The sequence below is a fragment of the Haemorhous mexicanus genome, chromosome 23 (assembly GCF_027477595.1).
Source record: "Haemorhous mexicanus isolate bHaeMex1 chromosome 23, bHaeMex1.pri, whole genome shotgun sequence".
Lineage (NCBI taxonomy): Eukaryota > Metazoa > Chordata > Aves > Passeriformes > Fringillidae > Haemorhous > Haemorhous mexicanus.
Genome location: NC_082363.1, coordinates 2,468,360 through 2,493,926, shown reverse-complemented (window position 1 = coordinate 2,493,926; position 25,567 = coordinate 2,468,360). Strand labels below are relative to the sequence as shown.

At 47.3% G+C, this 25,567-nt stretch overlaps 1 protein-coding gene and 1 long non-coding RNA gene across 12 annotated transcripts in view; one reads left to right on the top strand and one right to left on the bottom strand.

Moving 5' to 3' along the window:
• The window catches only part of EIF4G3 (eukaryotic translation initiation factor 4 gamma 3), a 143,107-nt gene extending 127,194 nt beyond the window's left edge, over positions 1 to 15,913 (top strand). For 7 of the 11 annotated variants that reach the window (XM_059866798.1, XM_059866797.1, XM_059866793.1 and 4 more), the window contains 11 exons: positions 151 to 268; positions 1,554 to 1,777; positions 2,931 to 3,049; positions 5,054 to 5,226; positions 7,278 to 7,403; positions 8,366 to 8,447; positions 10,226 to 10,324; positions 11,182 to 11,328; positions 12,407 to 12,488; positions 13,836 to 13,982; positions 14,871 to 15,913. In XM_059866798.1, the coding sequence (XP_059722781.1) occupies positions 151 to 268; positions 1,554 to 1,777; positions 2,931 to 3,049; positions 5,054 to 5,226; positions 7,278 to 7,403; positions 8,366 to 8,447; positions 10,226 to 10,324; positions 11,182 to 11,328; positions 12,407 to 12,488; positions 13,836 to 13,982; positions 14,871 to 15,052 (1,499 nt within the window). In that variant the 3' untranslated portion in view covers positions 15,053 to 15,913. Of the gene's footprint in view, positions 1 to 150; positions 269 to 1,553; positions 1,778 to 2,930; positions 3,050 to 5,053; positions 5,227 to 7,277; positions 7,404 to 8,365; positions 8,448 to 8,670; positions 8,839 to 10,225; positions 10,325 to 11,181; positions 11,329 to 12,406; positions 12,489 to 13,835; positions 13,983 to 14,870 lie in introns of those variants that run through there. The other 4 variants (XM_059866800.1, XM_059866791.1, XR_009489280.1 and 1 more) reach the window with 3 other exon arrangements.
• A 2,645-nt stretch (positions 15,914 to 18,558) lies between these two features.
• LOC132337850 (uncharacterized) lies at positions 18,559 to 25,566 on the bottom strand. The gene is made up of 3 exons (XR_009489281.1): positions 24,906 to 25,566; positions 21,339 to 24,274; positions 18,559 to 20,252 (listed from the first exon to the last, which is right to left on the bottom strand). It is a non-coding gene; the product is annotated as an uncharacterized LOC132337850 (long non-coding RNA).
• Position 25,567: the final 1 nt, after the last annotated feature.

Sequence of the window (25,567 nt, the reverse complement as noted above, 5' to 3'; positions counted from 1 at the left end):
ACCTCCTGACAGGAAGGGGTGAAGTGGGGCCAGCCCAGCCTTTTCCCTGCAGTTCTGTCCCCGTGGCTTGGCCGAACTGCCCGGTGATGCTGAGCTCTCAGCAGCTCCTGACCTTGTCGCTCTGCTCTGTGTTGTCTCCACCATCTCCAGACTCCTTGCGACCAAGTGCCACAAGTCTGAACAGATTTTCTGCCCTGCAGCCTCCAGTGTCCCCAGTATCTGCCTCATCTGCATCTTCAGAACTAGAATCTCGCAGGGCCTTAACGAGGTGAGTGTCGCTCCATCGCTCTTCACTGCTGCCCCTTGCACCCCCTGCTCTGGCACCAGCACTCAGAAAGAATTCCTTGCTTTTCCAGGGGTGGCTGGGTCTTTTTCCCACTCTGAGTTAGCTTCGAACATGCCTGTATTTTATAATATCAGAGGAGAGGTGGAATTAATTTTTAAAACCATTTTGATTAATGTTTTAGTTTCCACTTCACCCTTCAGCCAAGGGTAGTTGTGTTTAACAGATTAAAAACTCTTCAGATAAAATGTAGTAATAAATAGGTTGGATTTAATGGCTGTGAATTCAGCCAGGTCAGTAGGTTTATTTATCCAGGAAAACACACCTAAAACTTGGCAGAAATGCAGCATTAAACCATGCCTGACCCTTCCCAGCAGGTGTGACCTGCCCGTGCTCCTGCATCCAACAAAAAAGTGCAGAGCCTCTCTCTCACTCCAATTCCTTCAGGGCTGCAGCCACTCCAGCTTGGATATGAAACATGCATTAACCCTCAATAATTTATTAACTCTAGACATGGTTTATAAATGTACAGTTCATTTAAAATGTCACTGGATCTTCCTTCCAGTGCACTCAAGCTGCTGAAGTGTTTTCCTAGGTTGTGCCTCCAATGTTTTCCCTCCTATTTCAAGTAAAGCTTGGGCTTACCTGGAAATTATTCCATTATGGCATCGATTTGCCCATCTTACTCATTAACACAGTAATTAATAGGACAGATCATTGTCACCTGTTGTTGGGAGCCTTCCTCTTTGGGAGGTATTTTTCAGTTACTGGGTAAAAGATACAACTCTCATGGAATCACAAAATGTTTTGGGTTAGAGAGAGTTGAGAGATCACCCATTCCCACCCCCTGCCATGAGCAGGGACACCTTCCACTATCCCAGGCTGCTCCAAGCCCTCTCCAACCTGGGAGGGATCCAGAGGCAGCCACAGCTGCTCTGGGCACCCTGTGCCAGGGCCTGCCCACCCTCACAGGGAAGAATTCCTTTGTTACTTCTAATCTAAAGCTCCCACACCATTTCAAAGGGAGACAGAGTCCATGTGTTATAAAATTCACTATTCCATGTATAAAATGGGTGCTGTAGAACACTGCTTTTTCATATCTTCTCTAGGAAGCATTGGCTGTTCCTGTCCACTCTGAGTATTTGTGCATCTCTGAAATTGAGTTAATTTTGGTTGTGGGTACAATCCTGCAGGGCTTGGGGGTGGTTTTCCCCTGCAGTGAAGCCCTCGAGTCCCTTTGCTCACCCCTGAGCGGGTTTGTGTTTGGCAGTCGCGGGAGCACGGGCAGGGAGAAGAACGACAAACCTCTGCCACCTTCCCTGTCCCGGCCCAACACCTTCCTCCGGGGCAGCAGCAGCAAGGAGCTGCTGCTGGACAACCAGGCCCAGGAGGAGCAGCGCAGGGAGATGCTGGAGACGGTGAAGCAGCTGACAGGAGCAATGGAGATGGACAGGAACAGCACCGAGGCCGAGAGGAACAAAGCCAAGGAACCTGGTAACAGTGCTTCTGTGCTCGGGGAGTCTTGCTGAATGTGTGGGAAGGCACAAGGGAGAAAAGGGAGAACCTGTCAGGAGCAGTGGCAGGTGTCTGCAGGCTGCTGCAGCTGGGATGCACCTCCCAGGGCTGGGTGACCCGGCTGAGTCAGGCAGGCCTGGGCCTTATCCCTCTCTGCAGGTGCCAGCACAGCACCACCCCATGGCATTGTCTGCCCTGTTCTGTCCTGTCACTGTCCCACTGGCTTCTGGGCACAAAGCCCCCCAAAGCAGTGCCAGTTCTTCAGGAATGCTTTTTCAGTGCCCAGTAAAGCTGTATCTGCCCTTTTCAAGCATTCTCCAGGGCCAGGGCAGGGATTTGGGTCTGACACAGATGGTGCACAGCAGCTTTTTAGCACCGTGTTGTTGCCAGCCCTCCTTCCAGCCAGCCCTGGTGCAGCAGGAGGGTGGCACCCACCAGGGTCACTTTGTCTGTCACCTTGTCAGTCCTGCAGCTCCTTCTTTTCCCTCCTGGCAGCCTGGGCTGATCTGTTAGTGTGGAAATGGGGACACTTAGGGTGATGTTCCCGGTGAACAGAACCTTTACAGTAAGGACAGCACTCAGCTCCTTCCCTGGGAAACATCTGGAAACTGCTGCAGTGAGGGAAACACCTCAACTGCCACAGCACAGGCTTGTCCTGAAGCTTCAGGATGTTGTAGACAGTCCACGGGGACCAGGGTTTTTCAATGTGTTTGGGAGATTGCCTTGGGCTGCTGCCCATCTCAGTCAGCGTATTTTAACTTTGCTGCAGCAGCTCCCATTTAATTATTTAATGTTCATGCAGAGCTTTGAAGGTGTTTGACCTGTGCCACTGCCAGCTGTGATCCTACAAGGTCAATACTGGGAGTTCATATGGGGGAAAAGTAGCCAGGAAAGAATCCCAGAATCCCAGAATGGTTTGAGTTGGAAGGAACCTTAAAGCTCATCCAGTTCCACTGCCCCTGCTCTGGGCAGGGACACCTTCCACCTATCCCAGGTTGCTCCAAGCCCCATCAAAGAACTACCCTGAGGATAGGACAGGGGACACACCTGCCCTAGTGACTTTGTTCTCAGAACGTCATCTATGAAATGCTGATTTTCCTTTTCCAAACATTTTTTGTTGTTGTATTTCCAGCAGCCAAGCCAGAAGTTCCCCCAGCTCCAGTGCAAGAAAAGCCTTTACTATCAGAAGAGGAAATAGAGAGAAAATGCAAATCTATCATTGATGAGTTCTTGCATATTAATGATTTTAAGGTAAGCAAGATGAAAACCTCACTTAACAGACAGCTCTGAGGGGCTGCAGTGATTTCTGTGCAGGGTGTGTCTCTGTGAGCACCCAGCCCACACAGAGGCAGCAGCAGCTCCAAGGGCACTCTCAGGTCAGTTGTCTCCCAAGCTTGTTTTCTGCCCTGCTGGTAATAGGAAAAATAGCCCAGCCTGTGTGTTTTAAGTAGCAAGATGGATGTGTATCTGTCATAAATCACTGAGCAGCTCCATAATACCAGCAATTTTGGAAGCAGAAAAGCTAGTGGGAAAATAAACAGAGGTTTTCATTTAGTTATCAAAGCATGTGCTGTTCTGATCTGGAGGCAGATAAAGCAATACTAAATATTGAACAAACCACTCCAGAGGATTTTTAATAAACATTAGAAATTACTGAGCAGCTGTCATCACTTCCTAGTTAAAAGGTTGAAATTTTGTTTCCCTTGTAAATGGGTTTTTTAGCTCGTCCAGGGAGTTTGCAAGAAGTGTTACATTGGCTGCAAGGCTGCTTCATTTCATCTTCCACGGAAATAAATTTTAAAACCTGCCAAGTTTGAAATGGCAGCACTTGGGACTTGCTGGTTTGGCACCCTAAAAGCAGAGTTGCTGCTTCCATTTCATTGGACTTCCAATTAATAATTGGAAAGGGGAATATTCTCACGATGGATTGTTTGGAGTTCACATCTAGTTAATGGGATAAATTATGAAATACTTGGTTTGGAGAGGAAGAGCCTTGCTCTCATTGGCAGTGAGCTGGCCTGGGACCCAGGGGCTGGTGAGCCAAGGAGTCTCTGCTCTTTATCCTGCTTATGATGGACTCCAAAGGCTCCCCTGGATGCCTGTGATGAAGGGGCCTCTTCAGGTCCCTGTTTGCAAATACAGCAATGTATTTCTGTGGCTGGCTGGAAGTGGAGCTGAATTGCATTAGACAGGGCAGGGCTGCTTTAACATCCATGGAATCAAGGCAGTTTGTTTGCATTAATTGGTACTGGGGGATTCTTGGTTTGCATTAATTGGTACTGGGGGATTCTTGGTGCTCTTCAGGTGCAGCAAAGCTCTGACTGCTTAAACTCTTGTTCCTGCAGCCACCTGTGAGTGAGCTCCTGCTGTGTAGAGCAGAGGAACAGCCCCTTGAAGGGGTTTGGTCCTCAGAGTCTGGCCTGACCATGAGCTCACACTGCTGAGCTGTGACCCTGGTGACAGCAGGGTTCCCTGTGTGTCCCAGGACAGCAGGATCCTCTGATGAGCTCCAACCCAAGCACACAGGCTGGGACCACCGGGCTCCTGACCTGCAGGAAAAAGCCCTACAGGGCCTGAGGAAACTCATCTGGGGGTGCCAGGTCTTGGTAGCTCAAGGCATAACTAGTCACAGAGCAGCTGCCTGTGGTCAAGAAGGCCACTGAGATCTGTAGGCTGGACCCAGAAGGTCACTGGAAGGTCCTTGGGATGGTAATGGAGATTTTTGATGTGAGACTTTGAGAGCTGCTCTCAAAGTCTCTGAGTGTTTCTTTGTTTAGGTTGCAAAATGCTCAAGTCAGAAAGTGGGAGCTTTAGAAAGGGGAAATCTTCTCCAAGGGCTCCCCAGCTATTTTCTGCTTCTTGATGGGCTGTGGGTTTGTAACACAGGCATTTCTGCCAAGTCAGATCAGTAACAAATCTGATCTGATACCCTTTTTTTGACTTGATGTTTGATGTGGTAATCAGTGTTTTGGTGGCATCCAGAAGATGACTCCTACCATTTCACCAAGCAGCCCTGGAATGTAATTGTGTATTTTTAAAATTGTGACCTGAGTGGTATAAATTCCATTATTGCTATTACTGTTGTTTTTGTTATTATTATGTCATGAGGTTCCACAGCCTAATTCAGCACTTTGCCTGGCAGCCTCACTAAATCCTCATTTCACCAAAAATCCCCGGTGTTGCAGTAGGAAATACTCTTGTGCCACGTGTTTGCTGCTTTCCAGTGGAGGCTGACTGCTGTGTGCTGTTCCACAGGAGGCCATGCAGTGTGTGGAGGAGCTGAGTGCCCAGAGCCTGCTGCCCGTGTTCGTGCGCGTGGCCGTGGAGTCCACGCTGGAGCGGAGCCAGATCACCAGGGATCACATGGGGCAGCTCTTACATCAGCTGGTGCACTCGGGAAAGCTGAGCAAGCAGGAGTTCTTCAAGGGGTTGGTATTCTGCATGGAGAATCCACTGATTCTTTTCTGCAATGTTTCTTGCAAATGGATGCTGTGCTGCAGAGAAATGATCTCCCACCTTGTTTTGGTATCCTGCCCTCCCCACACATTCTTTTGGAAGGACTGCATCATTTGGGTGTATTTATAAGGAATATTATTATTGCAATATATTTTAAAGGGTTTCAAGATGCCTTAGTGAACATAAATATCTTCATATTTATATCAGCTTTTATTTTGAAGCAGATCTGTAGGTGTCTGTTTAAATGTGTGTGCTCAGATCCCTGTTTGTGCTGCATTTCTCCCTGTTTGACTTCTGCAAATCCCTGAATGTAACTGGAAGAGGAGGCAGTCAGAATCCTTCACACAACATCAGTACCTCGGAGCTCTGAGCTCCTGTGCACCCAGAGCCTCAGCACTGTCCCACTGGGAAGGAGGCTTCACCCACACCATGCCATTTCCCAGGACACCTCAGCTGGAGGGCTGAGCCCTCAGGGGGCTGAGGAGGAGATCCCACAGCAGAGGGGTTGGACCTGCCAAGAGGCACCTGAGTTTCAGCTGCTGGCTCATTTCAGCTCGCTGAGATTTGTGTTCCCAGTCTGCTGTCCAGTCCTAAAACAATCCCTGTTCCCATGGAGGTCCCTGGTGGCACTCAGTCCTCACTGGGGTGCAGAGCAGGAGGGATAAAACAGGAATAGGCACAAATGCAGCAGTGAAGGAGCAGATGAAGTACACTGAGTTGCTGAGGAGTTGGCTCTGTCTGGCTTTAATCTGAGTCCCTGTCATTGTGGTACTACTGACTGCTCCAACAGGAAACTCCCTGCACCTGTGTCTGTCCCTGAACTTCATCCAGCTCACAGGAAAGGTTTTGGCAGCCTGAGCTCAAAACTATGTGGAACTGCTGAAAAAAATCTAAATCCACAGGGAATACTCTTGTGTCCACACAGCACTGATAGTCAGAGGGACTTGTTTGAGGTGATACACATCCAAAATGTATTCTGATTAAAGCTGTTCTTGAGCTTCCTGGAGTTTGGATAAGAGGATCTTGATGAAATATTTGGATCTGTGCTCTGAATGTGACATAAACTATGTGAAACTCCTGAAGGTGATGGAAAGGGCAAGTGGTGTTCAGTGGGTGCTGAGGAGAGCACCAGAAACCACCTCACCTACTGACACAGGAGAAGTGACCGTGTAATGAGGGATCACAGGATGAACACTGGTCCCGGCCTGTGGCTGGGGAGATGCACAACAGGAAAATAATTTCTGGCAGAAAGACTGGAGGAGCAGCAGAATTTGCAAAGAATAAAGCAAAGGAGATGGTTCCTGGTTTGAAACATAAGAAAAAATGTGGATTTGTAGTCACTAAACAGGACACTGGGCTTTTCAAGGTTTCCAGGGAGAAAAAAACCATGATAGAAACTGGCAGGAGAACAGAAAAATTACCATCTCCCAGGCATGGGAAACGAAGCCACCTGCAAGGGTTTCATGGGAAAGAAGAGTTTTGAGCCGTTCTGGAAAGTGGGGAGCAGTCCTATAATTCCTGCTGCAGATAGAAACTCTGCTGAACTGAGCTCTTACAGACATTTCACTGCTTACCTTACACTTGGAATTCTGTTAGGATTAATCCCCTTCTCTAAATGTTTGGATATTTTTGAGAAGGTTTCATTTACTTGATGGTTTATATATACAAACAAGAAAGCTTTTTAGTTTTATAGATGTTACTGTTTAGCAAATGATTTGGTGCTGGGATATAAGAATTATTATAACTGGTGATTTCCTGGATGTATCTGTTGGATCTACAAAAGGTGGTGTCTTTTCCACATATTCTCCTTGTTACTGCATGGAGATATTCAGTCTTGGCAGTTTGGAAGTACCAAAGGCATAAAAGGCCAATAGGTTTTTGTTACCTTTGTGATTGTCCTCACTCCTCTCTCTCTTCACTCCTCTTTTATGTTACATGCTATTTTTAAAGTGCAGATTTCTTTGAAGGAAATGTCTCCAATTAAATTAAATTTAATAGTTGATGTTTTTTCCTCCTTCTGAAGTTTTTCTGAGACCCTGGAGATGGCAGATGACATGGCCATAGATATACCCCATATCTGGCTGTACCTGGCTGAGTTGGTGACCCCCATGTTAAAAGAAGGAGGAATCTCTATGAGAGAACTTATACAGTAAGTGATGCTTTCCCAGCTGTGCCTGTAGTGTTTTCTCTGCAAGGTTCCCATCAGCAGGTGGAGGATGAGCAGTGCTGGAGGCTCAGCTCCCCACAGGAGAGCTGTTGCACATCCTTGGGGGCCCACACCAGCCTGGGAAGGGAGCTTGGTGCTTTCACCCTTGGAGAAGGGTTTTATCCATAAGTCTTCTATTGGTTCCAGCTGAGCTGAAAAATACCCCAGTGCTGTAGAGTGGAGTGATTTGGGAGCACAGAGGCTCTGGGAATTAGACTTGCAGAGAGTGAGGCATTGCAGAGGGGCTGTGTGGCTCAGAGGGTAACTGAAGGAGGGCTGGGCTAGGTGGGATGTTTGGAATAAATTCCACTCTGTGAGGGTGTGGAGGCCCTGGCATAGTTTGCCCAGAGCAGCTGTGGCTGCCTCATCCCTGGAGGTGTCCAAGGCCAGGCTGGATGGGGCGTGGAGCAGCCTGGGACAGTGGAAGGTGTCCTTGCCCAAACTATGGGATTCCATGTCTCTGCCACCTGGGCACTGTCTTAAATGGGCACAAAACCTTGTCTGCAAGACCAGAAATCATTTCCTGGACCAGAATTCCTGTATTTTCTATATGTCCTTGCATATTTGGGGATTAACTGTGAACCAGTTGAATGGCTCCTATTTCTATTGCCAGTATATTAAGAAAATAACAGTCTTTTCCCTCTACCCAAGTGCAGCATCCCACAAAATGAGTGGATTTGACATAAATATATTTTTTGATGTAAAATTCAAGTCTTTGTAATTAGCCCTGTTGTGACCAGGTCACTGTATCACTAAATGTTTTATCAGCAGTGCTGCATTAATCAAATCCTTTCTCCCTGGCAGAAGTTAAAGGTGATTTCCTGCCTCAGTTTGATAACTTCCCCTGGATTTGCATCCTAAATACAAATTCTAACAGAAAAACACCTGGTTTTCTTTCATTCTAGAGAATTTAGCAAACCCTTGCTTCCTGTGGGAAGAGCCGGCGTCTTGCTTGCTGAAATCTTGCACCTTCTATGCAAACAAATGGTGAGTGCCCCGTGCTGCTGTCCTCCAGAGGGAGGAGTGGATGCAGCGCTCGTGGTCATGCATGAAACCTTCACCATTCCCACGTGAGGACATGTAGGGATGGGCCAGCCAGTCCAGCTAACTTAGGAAACCTGCCTCGCACCCCCAGTTTCCAACCAAGCCTTACGAGGTCCCAAAAAGTTGAGTTAACTTTTTGTTTTCTCATCACTTTTCCCTTTTGCAGGTACCTTTGCACCTGGCTTCTCCCAGAAGCTAAGAGTGCTGAAATACTGCAAGAGGGACATGCTCAAGGGATTTCTGGGCTGACCAGAAGCAGCAAGTGCCGGGAATCTTGCGAGAGAACTGTTCTTGCAGACCGGAGAGGTTCTCAGGGTTCGGATAAGCTGCGATGGCCTCAGACTGCTGTGTGCTTATCCAAACTAAAGCTGCCGACTCTTGAGGTTCACCCAGCACTGGGCTAGTGACACCTCCTCACCCCGTGACTCCGAGAGCTCTCTTTCACACCTCACAGCTGCGTGTCCAACCAGTTTGGTGGTTTCCCTATAACTCATCTCCATTTTTGTCTTTTTTTTTTTTTTTTTTTGATTCAGCTGAATCCTGCACTTTGAATAGTGTCTATTTCCAACCCTGTAAAATCCCTCACTTGCCTTTTTTTTTTTTTTTTTTTTTTTTTTTTCCCCAAGCATGCATTCAAGTAAGGTTGAATGTTCCAGTAGCATTTCAGTCCAACAGTGCAAAGAGTGACTTTTTATTTATTTATTTTAGTCTTGTGCTTGTTTGGACAGCCAACTTCCATTTTTTTTTTAAACTATTCTGTGAAAGAAAAGCTGCTGTGCTCTGGGTGTGGAAGCACAGCCTTGGGTCTCTGTTTCTGCCACAGCTTTCTGATCAGATCTTGTCCAGGCCAAGACTTGGACTCGGGTATTTCAGTGTAACATCAGCCATCTAACCCAGATCTTGGTGGATCAGAGCAGGAACTATGTTGACTCTTAACAACTTGTATTGTAAACTGAAAATTGTAATCTGCTTTGTAAACTTAAAATCAGGCAGCATTTCTCAGCTTGGCTTAGGCTACTCAGTGATTTCCTGTGAGCAGGTGCTGTAAGGTGAAACTTTGGCAAAGCATTTGGGTGAAATGAGCTGGTTGTGCTCAGCATTTTTATTCTTGTCAGAACTGTGTGTGTCAGAACTGTGCTCTCTGAGGCAGGAGGCTCAAAGGTCAGTGTGACATGAGAGGCTGCAAAAGGCTGAACTGTCTGTGCTCAAGGGCACTGCTCTCAAGGTTTGCTTAAACTCTAGGAACTGAAGAGAGGATTTGGGATTATGTGCCTGAGTTTGAGGCTTGGTCTCTGCACAGAAAACAGCCGTGTAAATGAGTTTTCTCAAAGGAGCAGTTTGTCAGAGCCTCACTGTCGAGGCAAGGGAGTGTGTGATGGAGTAAGTCAGGAGAAGGGTCTGAGTCAGGCGTGGAAGGTGCCCTGTTCCACGTGTCACTGCTCCCAGGTGACCTCGGAGCTCGCTGCGACCCCCCCGTGTCACTCCTGCCTTGCCCAGTGCCCGTCACCAGGCGTTGCCCACCTGACAGATGTGCATTCCCAGGGGGCTGCACATGTGGTTTCTCTTGCACGGGATCTCCAGATGTTCTCACTCATTGCTGGGTGTTTGTTGGGTGGCTGAACTGTCCTTTATTCCTCCTGACACAGCTGCACCATTCCGGCCCCTGTGAGTTCCCAGGGTGTCCCTCAGCTCTTTAAAGGGACAAACTGCTTGTGTTTCAGAGCCATAAGAAAGTGGGAGCCTTGTGGAGGGAGTCTGGCCTCAGTTGGAAGGACTACTTGCCCGAAGGGGAGGATGTACATACCTTTCTCATGGAACAGGTGAGTTCAGATCATTTGTTTGATCATCCTGTTTGTTCATCCTCTTCCATCCCCTTCTTATGTGCAGTTGGAATATGGGGTGGAGTGTCTCCAAGGTGGGGTAGATGATTTCAGCTCCACCTTGTGAAGCACAGGGAGGACAAGCCTGTCCCTGCTGATCCCAGACACACATCTTCAGTCACCTGGCTTCCTCTAGGAGATCTGTTTCTCCAGCTGGGAAAAAACCATTCAATAATGAGTTTTAGAGCAAGGACAGACAATCTACAGAAGGGCCACAATTCACGGTAGCAATTTTTCACTCATCCCACCTTGGATTGTGATCCTGGAGGGAGCCAGGACTGATGGAGGCCTCACCTCTTGCTGGTGCTGCTCCTCAGGAAGTCACTGTCTCCCTTAGGAGCTTCAAGTGATCCACTGCCCTATTCTGGCACTTTGGAAGTGCTGCAGGAAATCAAATTATTACCATGGACTGGGCCTTGCTGAGGGCACTGCAGCTCTTCTGTCACAGTTTTCAAGGAACTGGGGCATTGGCTGCAATTCCTTTGAGCCAGGGCCAGCTCTGGTTGTTGCATTCCAGCCCCTATAGCTCCAGCAGGCAACACACACTTGATTTTGTGCTCTGCTATGCAGAGCTGGAGCTGCCTGAGGTGCCTCCTTGTCTTTGCTGGATAATGGAGTTCCCATGTGTAAAATGCTTCCTAACCTTTGGAACAGGGAAAGTTGATATTGTAACAATAACTGAGCAGCTGAGAGATGCCAGGAAGCAGAATTAAATGTAGTTTCCTGCTTCAATCTGGTGTAATTCAGCCTAGGAAAGTACATTTCACTAATTCTCATCATCACATGTGGTGTTGCAGAAGTTGGAGTTCACGGAGTCTGACTGTTCCAGTTCCTCAGAAGCACTTTCAGAGAAAGAACTGTCTGCAGAAGAGCTGAACAAGCAGCTGGAAAAACTCATTGTTGAGGACAAGGCGAATGATGAACAAATCTTTGATTGGGTAGAGGTACAAAGAGATTTTCACCCTCCCTGCAGACTGTTTAACTGCTTTTGTAAATATCTCAGGGTGTGGGACACTGCGAGGATTTGGTCTGTGCAATCAACACTTCTAAAGAATTAAGATCTAAAATATAATCAGTATTTAAGAGTCAGTTTCAGGAAGGAAGGCTTTTAGCCATTTTAACTATGTAACCTTTTAAATACTATAGACTTTCTGACACTGAATATCCTGCTTCTGCCACTTAGTATATTTGAGATGTACACTGCTACATCATTTCTTCATAAAATATCGAAGAGAAGCTTCTCACTATTTTTTCCCAACATGACCTCTCCAAATTTCCCACTGTAAAAACATCCTGGGCAGTCACTGAGAGCACCTTTTCCCAGTACACTGGGCCAGGCACTGGAAGAGAAAATAAAAATAAAGAAAGAAAAGAGAAAAAGGCCTATCAACCCCCTGGTCTTTGCTCTCAGTCTCTGGCTGCCTTCTTTAACTCAGATGTTTAGTGTCTGAAATTATACCCAACCTATGCATTTACATCTGTGCTTGTACTAAATCTTGGTCAGCTTCAGTTTGGGTATTTCTATGGCAGAGCAACGTGTTAGAAATGTCATTTTCCACTGCTGTTAGAGGAATTGAGAGTGGAATGAAGGCAGCACTGAAAATCTGGGATCACCCACAGGCTCTTTGGAGCCTTGGACAGTTTCCACAGCCATTCCCTGAATTTCTTTTACAAAGCAAACAATCTCCACCCAAGGAGCACGCTGTAAAGTTTGTTGGAAAAGCCCAAAACTCTTTGAGACTGTGCGAGGGCGTCGCAGGAACCCGGCGTGGTTGGTTTGCTTCTGCAGACAAACAGCTCCTCGTGGGAGGTGCTCAGTGGCACATGGATCCCATGGGAGCTGGTGTTGCCTGCTGATGTCCCTGAGGGAGTTCCAAGGAGTGAGTGGGGAAGCTGAGTGTTGCAGGGGTGAGCTGGGTTTGTGCCGCAGCCACAGCTGAGCCTGGACTTGCTGCCAGGCTCAGCGCTGGAGGTTTGCAGTCCTGCAGTCTTTTTAACTGGTCCATTTCCCCTTGATTCCAGGCTAATCTAGATGAAAGCCAGATGAGTTCACCTACATTCCTTAGAGCTTTAATGACAGCAGTTTGTAAAGCAGCTATTATAGGTGAGTAACTTGCAGTGTAAACACCACACAAACCAAACCTGCAAAGAATTATTTGGTATTTTTGAGGTTTATATCACATTTCCCTGGCCAAGGCTGTGTTTTGTCACACACTAAGGCTTTTCTGTTATTTGGGATTGTGCCCAAGAGCAGGGTGTCCCTTCCGCACGTGACAGCCGGGCACTTTGCTGGGCGTGGTGTTCCTGAGGTGACCCTGGTGTGTCCCAGTGACTTTGTGTGAGCAGGGGTCTCAGACAGCTCTGGGTAATGCCAGTTGTTCGTTGAGTTTCTTAATGAAGGTGGAAATGACTGAGATCACCCTTCAGGCAATTAACATTTCCACTCCTGTGTCAGCAAAGATGCGTGGGCAGCCAGCGTGGGCAGCAGGAAGAAGCCAGTCTGGGGCTCAGGCTTGGAAGAGAGTTTTATATCCAAAGTTTCAGTTTTGGAAAGATGGTTTCTGAGGATTGCCTGACTGTACAGCTGGAAACACAGGGAAGGAAGGGCTCCCAAGCCAGACATGTGAGCCTCAAGCCCTCAGTGGGGGTTGAGTAAAGCACTGCAGGCAGAAACATCTGCTCAGTTCACTTGGTTTTCTTTAACTTTACTGTTGGCATCTGGCACAGCAATAAGTGGTGCTTGTAAAGGGTCTGGTTCTGCTCTGAGCTGTGATTTAGGGGAGAGAATGGGCTGGATTCCACTGTATGAAGGAGGGGAGGGACAGGCCAGCTCTTTCCTCTCTCTGGAGCAGAGCCTTGCTCGTGCCACCTAGTGTTAACAGAGACACGACACAGGACTTCATTTCCAACGCTTGAGGATTCCCTGTTGTGTAAGGAAAATCATCCTCTGGTTTAAATGTTGGCCTTGCCTCTAACTGAGTTTTTTTTCTTTTGTTTTCAATATATCACTTAAGTGGGTTGAATGATCTGCTGAATAATTCATCCTTGTGGCTGATGGACTTCCAATGTGTATTTTTATATATTCACTATTTCCTATATCATGTGCAACTTATGATTTTGTTTCTGCCCTGGTATTTTTAGAAAAAAAAAATTCTAAAAACCTTTTTAATGCAGTTGCCTCTGGAGACACTATTTGCACTGCAAAGTAAGGATGTGCTGCTTCTGCTTGTGTTGGAGCTGGGGTCACTGCAGGCAGTGAACGTGGGGACCTGTAAGGACCAAGGCTTCCAGAAATAGCCATTAAGCAAGAATTCTTCCTGTTGTTTCTCATCCTCCTTTTCTCTCTACTCTAAACTGTGTTTGTGGTTGCTGTTTGCATCAGTAGAGGCAGTCAAAGACCTGTCCCTGTTGCCATGTGGTAGCTGACCCTGCTTTCTCCTCTTCCCCTCAGCGGACTCTTCCAGCTTCCGAGTGGACACTGCTGTTATCAAACAGAGAGTGCCCATCTTACTCAAGTACCTGGACTCAGACACAGAGAAGGAACTACAAGCACTTTATGCACTACAAGCATCAATAGTAAAACTTGATCAACCTCCTAGTAAGTGTTGCCTCTCTGCTGGGGATTTGAGCCTGCATAAGGGCAGGGGGGTTCTGTGGGAGATGGAAGAGGATGTAGTTTTCTTTACCTTTGTAGGTAGCAGATGAGAGAAGCTGGTGTGGGTGGGTTCAGCTTGTCCAGATCCCAGATTTTTAGAGCAGCTCAAGTTCCCAAATGCTTGGCCAGAAGCCGGCTCTTCTTTTGGTTTCTCTTTTGAGCAGCCACACAGAACAAAGGACAGACCTCTGTTGATAAAAAGAGAGCAAAAAAAGAGCAGTAAAAAATAATCTGTTGAGTTTGCAGTACCTGGGCATGTGAGAGCATGGGTGTTGCTATTGCTTTGCTACTCCACAGATGTCTGTGGGCTTGGAGGGAATAAAATGAGTTGGTCAGCTGCTGAGTTTTGTCCCAGAGATGCTGCAGAAAACCCTTGCGGGACAAGAGGCAAGGGAGTAGCCAAAGAAGCAGGGATTTCCAGGGAATCTGCAGCACAAAATCCAGGAGTGCCTCAAAACATCCAACATGATCATCCTTAGTGCCCTTTATGACATTAGTTGGGCATTATCTCTCCTGATGAGCCACAAAAATCCGGGGTTGGAGGTTATCCAGACATGTGGTGCAGAGGAGATGGGCTGCTGGAGTCCTGCTTGCCAGCCAGTATCTAGATAACATATTCCCACAGCTGCTTTCCCAGCTTTCCCTCTCTCCTCTGACCGTGTCAGAGGGGTCAGTTTCCCCCTCACCTGAGTGTGAGCAGCCAGAAGCAATAACTGAGCAAGAGCCCTGTGTTTTCCTTGTCTCCCCATCTCCTGTGCCAAGAGGTCGCGTTAATCCCCTTATCCGCAGCCAGGGCTGACAGATGTTCCTGCCTTTATTCCATTACTGCAGATTTGTTGCGGATGTTTTTTGATTGCCTGTATGACGAGGAGGTCATTTCGGAGGATGCCTTCTACAAGTGGGAAAGCAGCAAGGACCCAGCGGAGCAGAATGGGAAAGGAGTAGCGCTAAAATCTGTCACGGCGTTCTTCACGTGGCTACGGGAGGCCGAAGAGGAGTCAGAGGATAATTAAAACTTAAAATACAGATTTAAAACAAACAAACAAAAAAGAAACAATTTAAGTATTTTTTTAAAAAGTTTCACGTCTTCGCCAATCACAGTGCAGCAAGGCCAATTCTCTCTCGCAGACCCCCCTTGCCCCACACACGCACGAGTGGGAGAGGTAAAACTCGATAAACACCGAGGTGATCATGGAGGCAAAAAGGTACTTGAAAACAAACCCACAAAAGTAAACTTCAAACCTGAGGGCGGGAGCACTAAACCAAAATACATGTATTATTTATAGAAAATATTTTCTGTTTTAATCTTTTTCTTTTCTTTTTAAACAAGGACTCATACTTAGGAAAAAACACAGCAAAACAAATCTGTTTAGCAAAAACAAGTTGAAAACTTTTAATTTATTATTTTAAGGACTGCAAATGCCAGTGTAATTTTTAAATTTGCAGTTTCTGTAAACAAATTGTATAATAGAACAAAAGCAAAGAAATAAATTTCCCTCCCCTTCATACGCACCTCAGTTTTGTTTCAAAGCATGATAAATCAACAAAACTTTGAAGGGGGTTGGGGTGAGCTAGATGAGGACAAGATCAATTTTTTTTTATTGTCATCAGATTTTTCTGCCTGCCTCTCAGCTTGCTTCAGAAATTAAAAAAGAAAATAGTAATCAAACCATACATAACCTTGGATTGGAAGAAAAATGCATTTGAGAAAACCGCTGCGGACCAGAGTGCTCCGAAAATAACTCATTGAAAACCGTGCTACCCCGGGGAAAAAAGTACTAGTGATACTTTGAGAACCTTTAGAGCAACTTTAAGGCTTGTAAATACATAGAACAAATATTTAAAAAAAAAAAAAACAAAAAAAAAGAAAGAAATTGACTCAATACTATTTCTTTTCACTTTCAAAATATAAAGAACAAAATAAAGACAAACATTGCAAGTTTAAAAGAAAGTAAAATGACTTCTCCTTTGACAGCTGCTGAATGTGTGCACCATCCTGAGCGGTGCTGGCTTCCTTGGCATGCCGTAGGTCCTCGGGCCCAAATTGTGTACATATAGTGTGTGTCTGTATGTGTGACTACCAAAAATGAAGGGTGAGAGCAATTGTTGTTAAAAAAAAGGAAAAAAAAACGAAAACAGGGGATGCTGTTGTGCCGAGAAGCCCCGTGGCCAAGGAGCAGCCAGTGGCTGCGGGGCCAAGCGGGAGCAGTTGGTTCCCAAGGCTGGGACGTGACCTCAGGGCCTGAGGCCAGCTGGGTCTCTCCAGCCGTGTGGCAGCCGTGTCTCTGTGACTTGGATCAGTGGGGACTTGTGACCCTGGCAGCTCCGGAGGCCGCAGCTGTGAGAGCCGAGATCCAGCAGCCCACCCCAGGAGGGTGCAGCACGGAGGAGCGGCGCTGCCCGAGTGCCAGCACGGCCGGGGCACGGCTACAGCCGTGGGAGCCCCTCCCGTGCCCTGCAGGACCCAGGCTGCTGCTCCAGACCCAGCTGCTGCTGAGGACAGGAAGGCCCTCGCGCGTCTCTGCAGCCACCCAAGATGACCTGCTGGCTCTCACTGTGACAAGCACCTGCCATCAAGGACTCTGCAAAGCTGGGGGAGCCCTGAAATGTGGTTTGTGAACTGTGGGCCATGGACCGTGAGTAACCTGTGGAGCATTTGCTGGGGGTGTCTGCAGCACTGACTGCTCACATGATGCTGTCTTTTTCTTTCCAGCTGCTAAATCACTTCTTAAAAGAAAAAACAAAAAACAACAACAAAAAAACCCAACAACAAAAAGAAACAAAAAAAAAAAAAAAAAAGGGAAGAAAGGCTACAAATACATTACTTTCCTAATCTTACTTTTACATGTAAACAATTGCTGTACTTGCCTGAGGATGTGATTTGATCACCATGGGGGAGGGAGGAGGTGCCTGGTTGTGACCAGAGGGGAGAGGTCCATGAGACACTTTCCCTGTTAATGTGTTCCACCCCATGAATCTGAGCTAGAGAATCCATGGCCTAAAACACTAGAGCATTGTTTGGTTATTTTTTTTTTAGTAACAATAAAACACTTTTCTCTGATGTTTTGTTAAAAAAAAAAGAAAAAAAATGAAAAAAATATTCTCACCGTTACTGTATGCTCATGTATCTGCATGTACCACACCCAGTGATGCCTCCGCCTCACCAGAGGGCCCAGAGGTTTGGATGGGCTCTCAAGGTCTCCAAAAGGTCTGTCCCCACAGAACCCCCACCCAGCAGGGCTCCAGGGGTGTCTGTTACACCTCTGCAGAAGGTCATGTGGGTGCTCTTCTTCCAAAAGGCATTTTTTGAGCGGTACATGGTGGTTTGTAGCAGTTAAATAGTTGAATTAAATGGATGCCAGTTTGTATGTAAATAAGGGTAAATATTGCCAAGTTGGTGTGGGCAAATGATGGAATTCCTCTCAGGGTGGGCAGTGTCAGAGCCTGCTGAGAACATGAGTGTGCAACAGCAGAGCCCTGCAAGGACTGATTTCTCTCTCATTGCCTTGGTTTGGAAAGGACAGACTTGCTGCAGAGCCTTTGAACAGCCCTGTGAATCCAGTGTGTCAGGGCTGGGAAATCTGTCTGGGGAGTTTGAACCTTCTGGCTCAAAGAGCTGGAAAAGCACTGGCTGGAAGGGATAGGAATTGCCAGCAGGTGGGTACAGGTGAGGGGAGAAAATCTTTCCCCTCTTTGTTAGAGTGTTTAATGACATTCCAGGGGGTGAGAACTTGCCCTGTTAGTGTCCTGCAAAGGTCAGGAAAGGACTTCTTACAGATTTTCACAAGGGGTTTTTCAGAATTACCCAAAGCTGGGTTTGCAGCATGGCAGGTTTTGGCTTCTCTGAAGTTAAATCAGTTCAGCTGCACACTGGATGCTGTGAGCAGTTTATGCACAAGGCCTTGAGGTCTCCACCTGTGGTTGTGTCACCTGAAGTTTCTGCTTCCCAACAATGTCACTGCAAGGAGCAGAACTCCTGACTCCTTCCTCTGCTCCTCTTGTGTTCTGTGCCATGCATTTACTGTACCCAGTTGCTTTCCAGTTTCCTTCTAGGAAAGGAAAACAGGCTTGCAGGTGGTTGTGGCTCCTCAGGATATGGCTCATGAAAGATCTTTGGAACCAGTTTCTTGTAAAGAGTGTTATAAAATACAAAAAACCTTGTATATGAAGGTATATGAAATAGAAAAGGGAATTATTAATTAAAGCAGGTTCCCATGGAATGCAATCTGCAGGAGCCTCATTTTGTGTGAGGAGAGATGTGCTGTGGACACTGGCCCAACGTTACAGCAAAGCCTCAGCAGGAGGGCAGCAGGTTTACACCAAGAATACTGCAGGTTGTCCTGAGGGGTTTTCTCCTAGTCTTGATCTTATTGAAACACATCTTGTGTGCAGGCTCCTCCCTGTGGCAGGGGGTTAATGCAGCTCAGCATGGAAAAGTGGCATTAGAACCATTTCTGCTGCTGGGAACCCTTCCTTTCCCAAGGCTGGGGCACTGTCAGAAGCACAGGCAAGGAGCAGATGCATTGCTTACATCCCTCTTTATTACTGAGAATGTCCCATAACCTGAAGCCACCAAACAGCACATTTCAGACCAGCCTAAGGCTGGTTTCTTTCTAGGAAAGGGTTTTCAGAACAGGATCAGCCATTTCTGGGAATCAGGTCAGGAAATCCACTGATCCGGGATGCTGTGCTCTCTGCTTGTGTCAACGTTCAGCTTTTACCTTATTCTCCAAAAAAGCCTCAGGTCTAGGAGCAGATCTTGGTGTATGGAAGTGTCTTTTCATAGAATCTAGAATATGCTGGGTTGGAAGGGACCCATCAGCATCACTGAGTCCAGCTCCTGGGGGTTTTTGCCTGGGATCAGCCCTCCCTGGTGCAGGACGTGATAGGCAACATGGCAGGAGAGGCTCAGGAGAAGGGATTCCTCTGCAGGGGTGGTTTTTAGTGTGCACAAGGCTTTAGCCAGTAGTAACTTAGGCCAGTTATTGCTGTGACCCACAGAGCTTTTGTTCCAACCCTATATATTGTTTTTACTGAGAAAGTAAAAGCTGAGTCTCTCAAAAGTCCCCTTAACTTGCTAAGCATTCTGAAAACATTTAAAGCCAATTGCATCTGATTGCTAGAGGGTGGCTGTGATTGTTCTGCTGCACTTGGTCCCATGATGAGTTGTTGGTAGATACTCTTGGTTGCTTTGTCAGAAGTGTCCTGAGCAGAGCAGAGAAGCTGCTAGCTAGGCCTGTATGCTTGGTTTCTTTCACAGAATCTAGAGGATTTAACTTTCGGGACAGAAAGCTCAAAATGAGACCTCCCCAGAATGCTGTTGTGCCCTTAGAGCCAGCAGCCCTGGCCCTGAGGCACTGAACCACCTGTAGGAGAGCTGGCTGCTGGCTGCAGGTCATATGTGAGGGTGAGATGCTGCATGGTTGGAGTTGGGCCAGGAATGCTGGGTTCTACCTGGGGGTGAGTCCACTGGGAGGTGTTTGGGCTGGCAAGTGCTCCAAGCTCCTGCTTCTCCCAGTCAGGCTGGAAACTGGAACTCGGCCTTTCTCCTCTTTGGAAGGTGTTGGCCTGGAAGCTGCCAGCTGAGCAGTATCTGAAGCCAAGCAGCACCAGCAGGAGCCTGAGCTCTTCACACACCACTGGCTTTTCATGAGGTGCCAGCCCCGAGGTTTGCACAAGGCCCCACACGCTGACAGAAACCCCAGGTTTGCTGTGCCTGGGGCCACGTGCAACCTGCAACAGCTGTAGGGTAGAGCCTGGGGACCAAGAGGCTTCAGCCCAGAGGATCCTTCTCGGCTTTCTTCAGATAGACAACCTGCAAAAAGCCCTTGGAGGAAAACCAGCAATGGGCAAAGAACAGCAGCAAGAGATTGATTAACTCAGCTTCCAGCAGCGTGACTAAATCACAATATCCAAGGAAACCTCAGGCTGCCTACCCTTCAATTTTTCAAGGGGCTCCATTTGCCACCTTTGGTGAAGTATTGTGGATCTGCTGTTTACTGAAATATAACTCCTGCTTCTTTAAACGCTGCTGTAGGGATGCTGACTGTGGAAAGCTTTGTCATGTGGCACCAGCTTCTCTTTCTCGTTTCCAGCTGCTAAATTGTGCTGAAACGGCAACAGGAATAAAACCAGCTCCCACTCCATTCAGTCCTTTCCATAGGGGAGTTTGTCCAAGTTGCTGGCCCAGCTGCAGGGATGGATATGCTGTGGCTGCAAATGGGAAAGAGGGGAGTAGGCGTGGGGAAGGCACCAGATGCTGCTGGTTGGGAAATGTCAGTGCTACTGGGTGACGGGGAGAGCACTGAAGCTCTTGGCTGTCCTGTTGCAGCCCCCTGCAAGAATTAGTGGCAGCTGTTACCATAAGGCAGAGTTTTACTAAGCTCCCAGGGTTCAAAGCATTAGTGAGGGGAGCAGAACCCTGTTAGAAGTGGTTTATCACAGCATTTTGGAGAATAGCTGGAAAGGAGCTGCAAAGATCACCTTGGCAGATGCAGCTGGTGCATTCAGGTCTCACCTGTGAAGGCAAGTGAGTCATTCAGCATGGAGGGTGAGCTGGTCTGAGGTAACACTTGGTACAAATGCTCTGTGACATTACAGATGGCATGAAGTGAATAATCTGTTGGTCCTGGCCACTTCCCACTCATGTGAGAGTGCAGGGAATCACTCCCATGAAGGGAGCATGCACTCAGCACCACCACTGCACAAATTCATGGACATGGACTCAGCTCACAGCTCTGTGCCACCCAGGGTGTTCTCATACACCAGGATCATAAACACAGGGAATTTGACTCATCTCTGCAAAACAGGACTTGAGTGTTTTATCTGTTCTCCAAGCAAAATGCATCTGATTCTCCAGGCCTCCTGCAGCATCACAAGGTGGATGTTCTGAGCAGGAGCTTGAGCTGCAGCTGAGACATCTCAAAGAAAAGCCAATTGACAAGATTTTCCACAGAGCAACAAGTGAGCCAGCTCTAGAGCTCTTCCAGCAGGAGCCATCACCAAAATAGCTTTAAATTCCTGTTCAGTTGTCTTCCAGCAAGGCTCACAGGCATGACACTGCTCTCGTACACCACAGAGGCCAGAGTCCAGCCAGGCTGCTTATGGTGGGGGGTGAGTGCACATTAGGAAGCCAAAAATGAGCTTTTGTGGCTGCAAAACTATTCCAGCCAGGAGGTCTGGCAGCAAGTTACTGCCTGCCCAGGTGAGGGGAGCAGCCCCTGCGTGCAGCTCACTGGTTTTAATCCAAAACACTGTTTGGTTCAGAGTTAAGGAAATTCCCACTGCCAGATCTCTTACCTGTGGGGATATGTGGCTTTGGGAGAGCTGTCCCTGTGAGCAGTGTTGAGTTGGTGGTCTTCAGCTGCTCTTTGCTTAGTGGAGGTGTTACTTCATGTGCCTGCTTTGGGTAAAATTACTGTAATGCCAAAAGTGGTGTAGAAAAAGAATCACAACTTCCAGCCCCTGGTCCTCCAGTGATGACAGCACCTACCTCGTTAGCACTTGGGATCTGTTTCAAATTAGGATGTTTCTAGAAAAGCTGCAGCCTGTGGAGGCTGCTCAGTCCATAACATTTTCCTGCTCCAAATTCCTGTTGGCTCCAGTGGTGTTTCTATTCTACACTTGCTCCAGATTGAAACCAACTTCGGTGTATTTAAGTGCATTTTTATTCACTTGCTAGATTTGATGCAAAAAATGGGTTGTTTGGTTTGAAAATGCATAGAGGAATGGGATACCCCTTGGAAAGGGGGAAATGTTTGAAAAGATAAGGAAATAGAACCTTAAGGGTGTGAGAGGGGCAGCTAGGGAGATCAGCTGGGAGATGGTATAGAGTGATACTGGGAAAAATATGGAAAACTAATTATTAGGAAGCTGATAAGGAATAAAGAAATCAAAAGTGATATCTTGAAAGCCATGAAGAGGCAGAGAATATGCATTTTGGGGTTGAAAGCAGAAAAGGAGGGATTTTTGCATAGAATTAAAGGAGCCGCAGGGATGACAGTTAGACTCTGCAGCTGAAAAAAACTAAAGATGAATTGGAAGAGAATTGTGAGTTCTTCTGGAGATGTCTTTGGTGAAGTGAATCAGCAACAAATGCCATTTAAAGGACTAAAAGTCCCTATATCTGCAAGACATGTAAAAGGGAGAAAAATCCCGTAATAAATAAAGCAGAAGAACTAAAAAAGCAGTTCAGGCATAAAGACAAGGATTATGTGTGTGTCTGCAGGAAGGGCAGCACCACCACGTAACAGTTCCTTGTGTAATGCTTATTTTACTGTGGGCAGAAAGCCTCTGGAGGTTTTTGTGTGCCTCAACAAGTGAGAGACCCACATGAATAAACGTTTGGTTCAGTGATGGTTCTGGGATTGCTGTGCTTGGCATCACTCCCTGTGCAGATACAGGGTCAAGCTGAAGAGAGCAGTGCCCATCCCCTCGTGGCTGGGCACAGAACCAACACAGCCCCCTTGGATACATATTCAGGCATAATGAGATCTGAAGGTAATGACCTTCTCAGGGAATACTGGATTATGTGTATATATGATATTAGAGTGGTTTTTCAAAGCACAAGAAGCTGAAGAAGCAGCAGTAGAATATGGAATTTTAGGGATGAAAGAGCAGAGTGACAGGGAGGAGCTTCCCAGTCCGTTGGTGACTAGACATGGGCTGGGCTGGGCTGGAAAAAAGGCTGAAATTCCCCCTGAGCCAGGTGGACTGCAGGTTAGAAAGAGATAAAAGGCTTTCTAATATAAATGTAAAAGCTGAGGTAAAAGTGGAAAAGCAGAAAATCTACAAAAACTTGGTGTCACAACGCCAGAGGCAAGGCCTGAATGTATTCAGAGCTGAACTTTGGAGCCGCTGGTCAATGTAGAAACAGCATTTGGCAACAGAGACGCAGCAGGATTGAGAATGAATGGGCAAAAGATGATTTCAGCAGGTGCACAGTTTGACAGAGGTAATAAAAAAAGGTAATAATGTGGCAGATAGCTGTTAAGCCTCACAGAAGGGTGCTTAGTAAATTCAAAAGAGTTCACTTTAAAGAAAAAATGTGGTAAACTGGGGAAAATGTGAGTTGGTGGAGGGTAAGAAAATCAACAAAATAACCCCTGGAATGGAGTTTCCATGGGCAGATTTAAAACCGAATTCAAAGCTGTATCTATACCAGAAAACAAGTTTGTAGGAGAAGAACAACACTGTGGCATTGCTCTGGACACTGGGTGGAAACAGTAAAACCCTTGAGTGCAAATTGTGCAGTGACTCCTTGGGAACAAATGCCACGTGTCTGGATGATCTGCAAGCAGCACAGCCAAAGCCCAAAGCTGTGGGGAGGCTCAGGAGAGCTCTAAGGGACAGCAAGGTGGAATCAAATGGAATTAATTTCAGGGTAAAGAACAGTGGGGATCTTACTAGTCCATGGCACCTGTGGGCAGGAAATGTATTGAGAAGGCTTAGTACTTATTAACAGTGCTTAGTACTTACTAAAAGTGTTTAATATTTAATACTTATTAGAAGTATTTCTGACAGTGATAGTGCTTGACACCATCACAAATAACTCTGGCAGCAGCTCCCTGCTGCAGTCTGATTCCCTGGCCGTGGATTTCCCTGTGCCTTCCTCCTGTGTTGGCTCTGACCTTCCCACAGCTTCATTCCTGTGGGAACAGGAAGAGGGACACAAATGACACAAACCTGCCCAAAAAGTTGAGCAGAGGAGACAGAGCAGTAGGTGGTGATCCCACATGGTGGCTGTAAGGAATGTGAAGGGTCTGCTCTTCCCCTCTGGGATGGATTTTGAGGTAAAACTAGAGAAGGAGACAACAGCAGCTTTTCTCGTCCACTTGTAGCTCCATGGCTCAGCCAACACAGGTGCTGGGGCACATCCTTGCAGTGGGCAAAGGAAGCTGCTGTTCTGATTCCATCTTTTCCTTCTTGATGTCTTAAAATTCAGTAGTAAAGGAGCACACGCCGCCTCTTCTTCCCCTCTGCTCTACCTTCCCCTCCTGCCAGAGAGGCACTGTAGGGGGAAAAAAGCCAAAGAACACATTTTTCTGCAGTTGCACAGGGTTTGTTTCACACTCACAGGCAAGACAGGAATGTTCAGCAAAGTGGAGCCATCTGTCTGCGGCGCTCCCAGGGCTGCTCAGCCCCACATCACAGGGATCCTCTGGAGCGGAGGAGACTGAATGGAGCCAGGCTTTAGAAGGTGACATTCTCAGGGGTAGTAAACTTAGAGTAGTCACCTACAGAGGAAAGAATTGGGAGAAGCTTGGACAAGAAGCAGGCATTACTGCAGAAATAAGAAACCTCTGCAGTGCTTTGAATGGTGTAAATGCTTCTAAATGTGCCTGCGGAGGGGTTTCCCATCAGAGCAGGGATAAAAGTGCCCAAGTAAATGGGTAAGTGCCTATATGGTCTTCAAATTGTAAAAACACAAATGGGGAGAGAGGCTGGCAGGAGATGGGTAAAGATTACGTGCAGAAAACAAAAATGAGAAAACTGCTCGGACAAGAGACAGCAGATGAAATTGCTGTGGTGTGCTAGGAGTCACCATCCCTGGAGCTGTTCAAAATGTGTGGATGTGGCACTTGAGAACGTGGTTTAGTGGTGGCCTTGGCAGTGCCATGGGAAAGGCTGGACTCAATGATCTTAATGTTTTTTCCAATTTTAATGATTCTGTTATTATAAGCATGCTTATGGCAGAAAATAAGAATAGGCAGGGAACTGAGGAATTCTACCTTAAACTCAACGTTAGGTAAAGCATTGGGTTTTGAAGGAAAGGGGGGGAAAAAGAAGATCCATGGGTCTAGCTAAATAAAGTAAACTTGGAGCAAAAGTGTAGCAAGAGGTACACAAGAGAAGCTTGGTTTTTACCTCTCAGGGTATCTGCACAGCTGAGATTACTGTGGCAGTGAAGACACAAGTGTGGACCACACCTCAGCTCTGCCTCGCCTTGATAATCCTCACCCTGAGCAGCGGAGGCACAGGTAAAAACTGCCTGAAACAGCAAAGTATCATCAGGAAAGGGATCCTTCCCACATGGGAGAACTTGTGAGCGTGTTGTGACAGAAAATTCCCAGCTTGCAGCCAGACCTCAGCGCTGGGACTGGTGTAATTGCGGCAGGCAATAATTACACAGCTAATGAGGGATGAGGCAAAGGGAAAGCGGCACTGGGGATACCGAAGAGGGTGAGAGGAGCACGCAGCGAGAGGCTGGAGGTGAGATACAGGCTGGAGTGCTCCGGAACGGGAATTCACGGGTACACACAGAATAGCTGGCGTCGGAAGGGGCCTCTGGAGAAGATCCAGTTCAAACCCCAGCCTAGGCAGGGTCACCTGGAGCAGGTGACACAGGAACACGTACACACGGTTCTGGCAGGGCTGAGGAGGCGGTGGCGTGGTCGCAGCCTGGGGGGGGGCTGTGGTGAGGATCCAGCGGGGCTGAGCTGAGGGCCCGGGGCCGCCTCTGGCCCCTCAGCGACCCCGCCCGGCGGGAATCGCCTCAGCGCCGTAGTGGCGGGAAGCGCGCGCAGCCC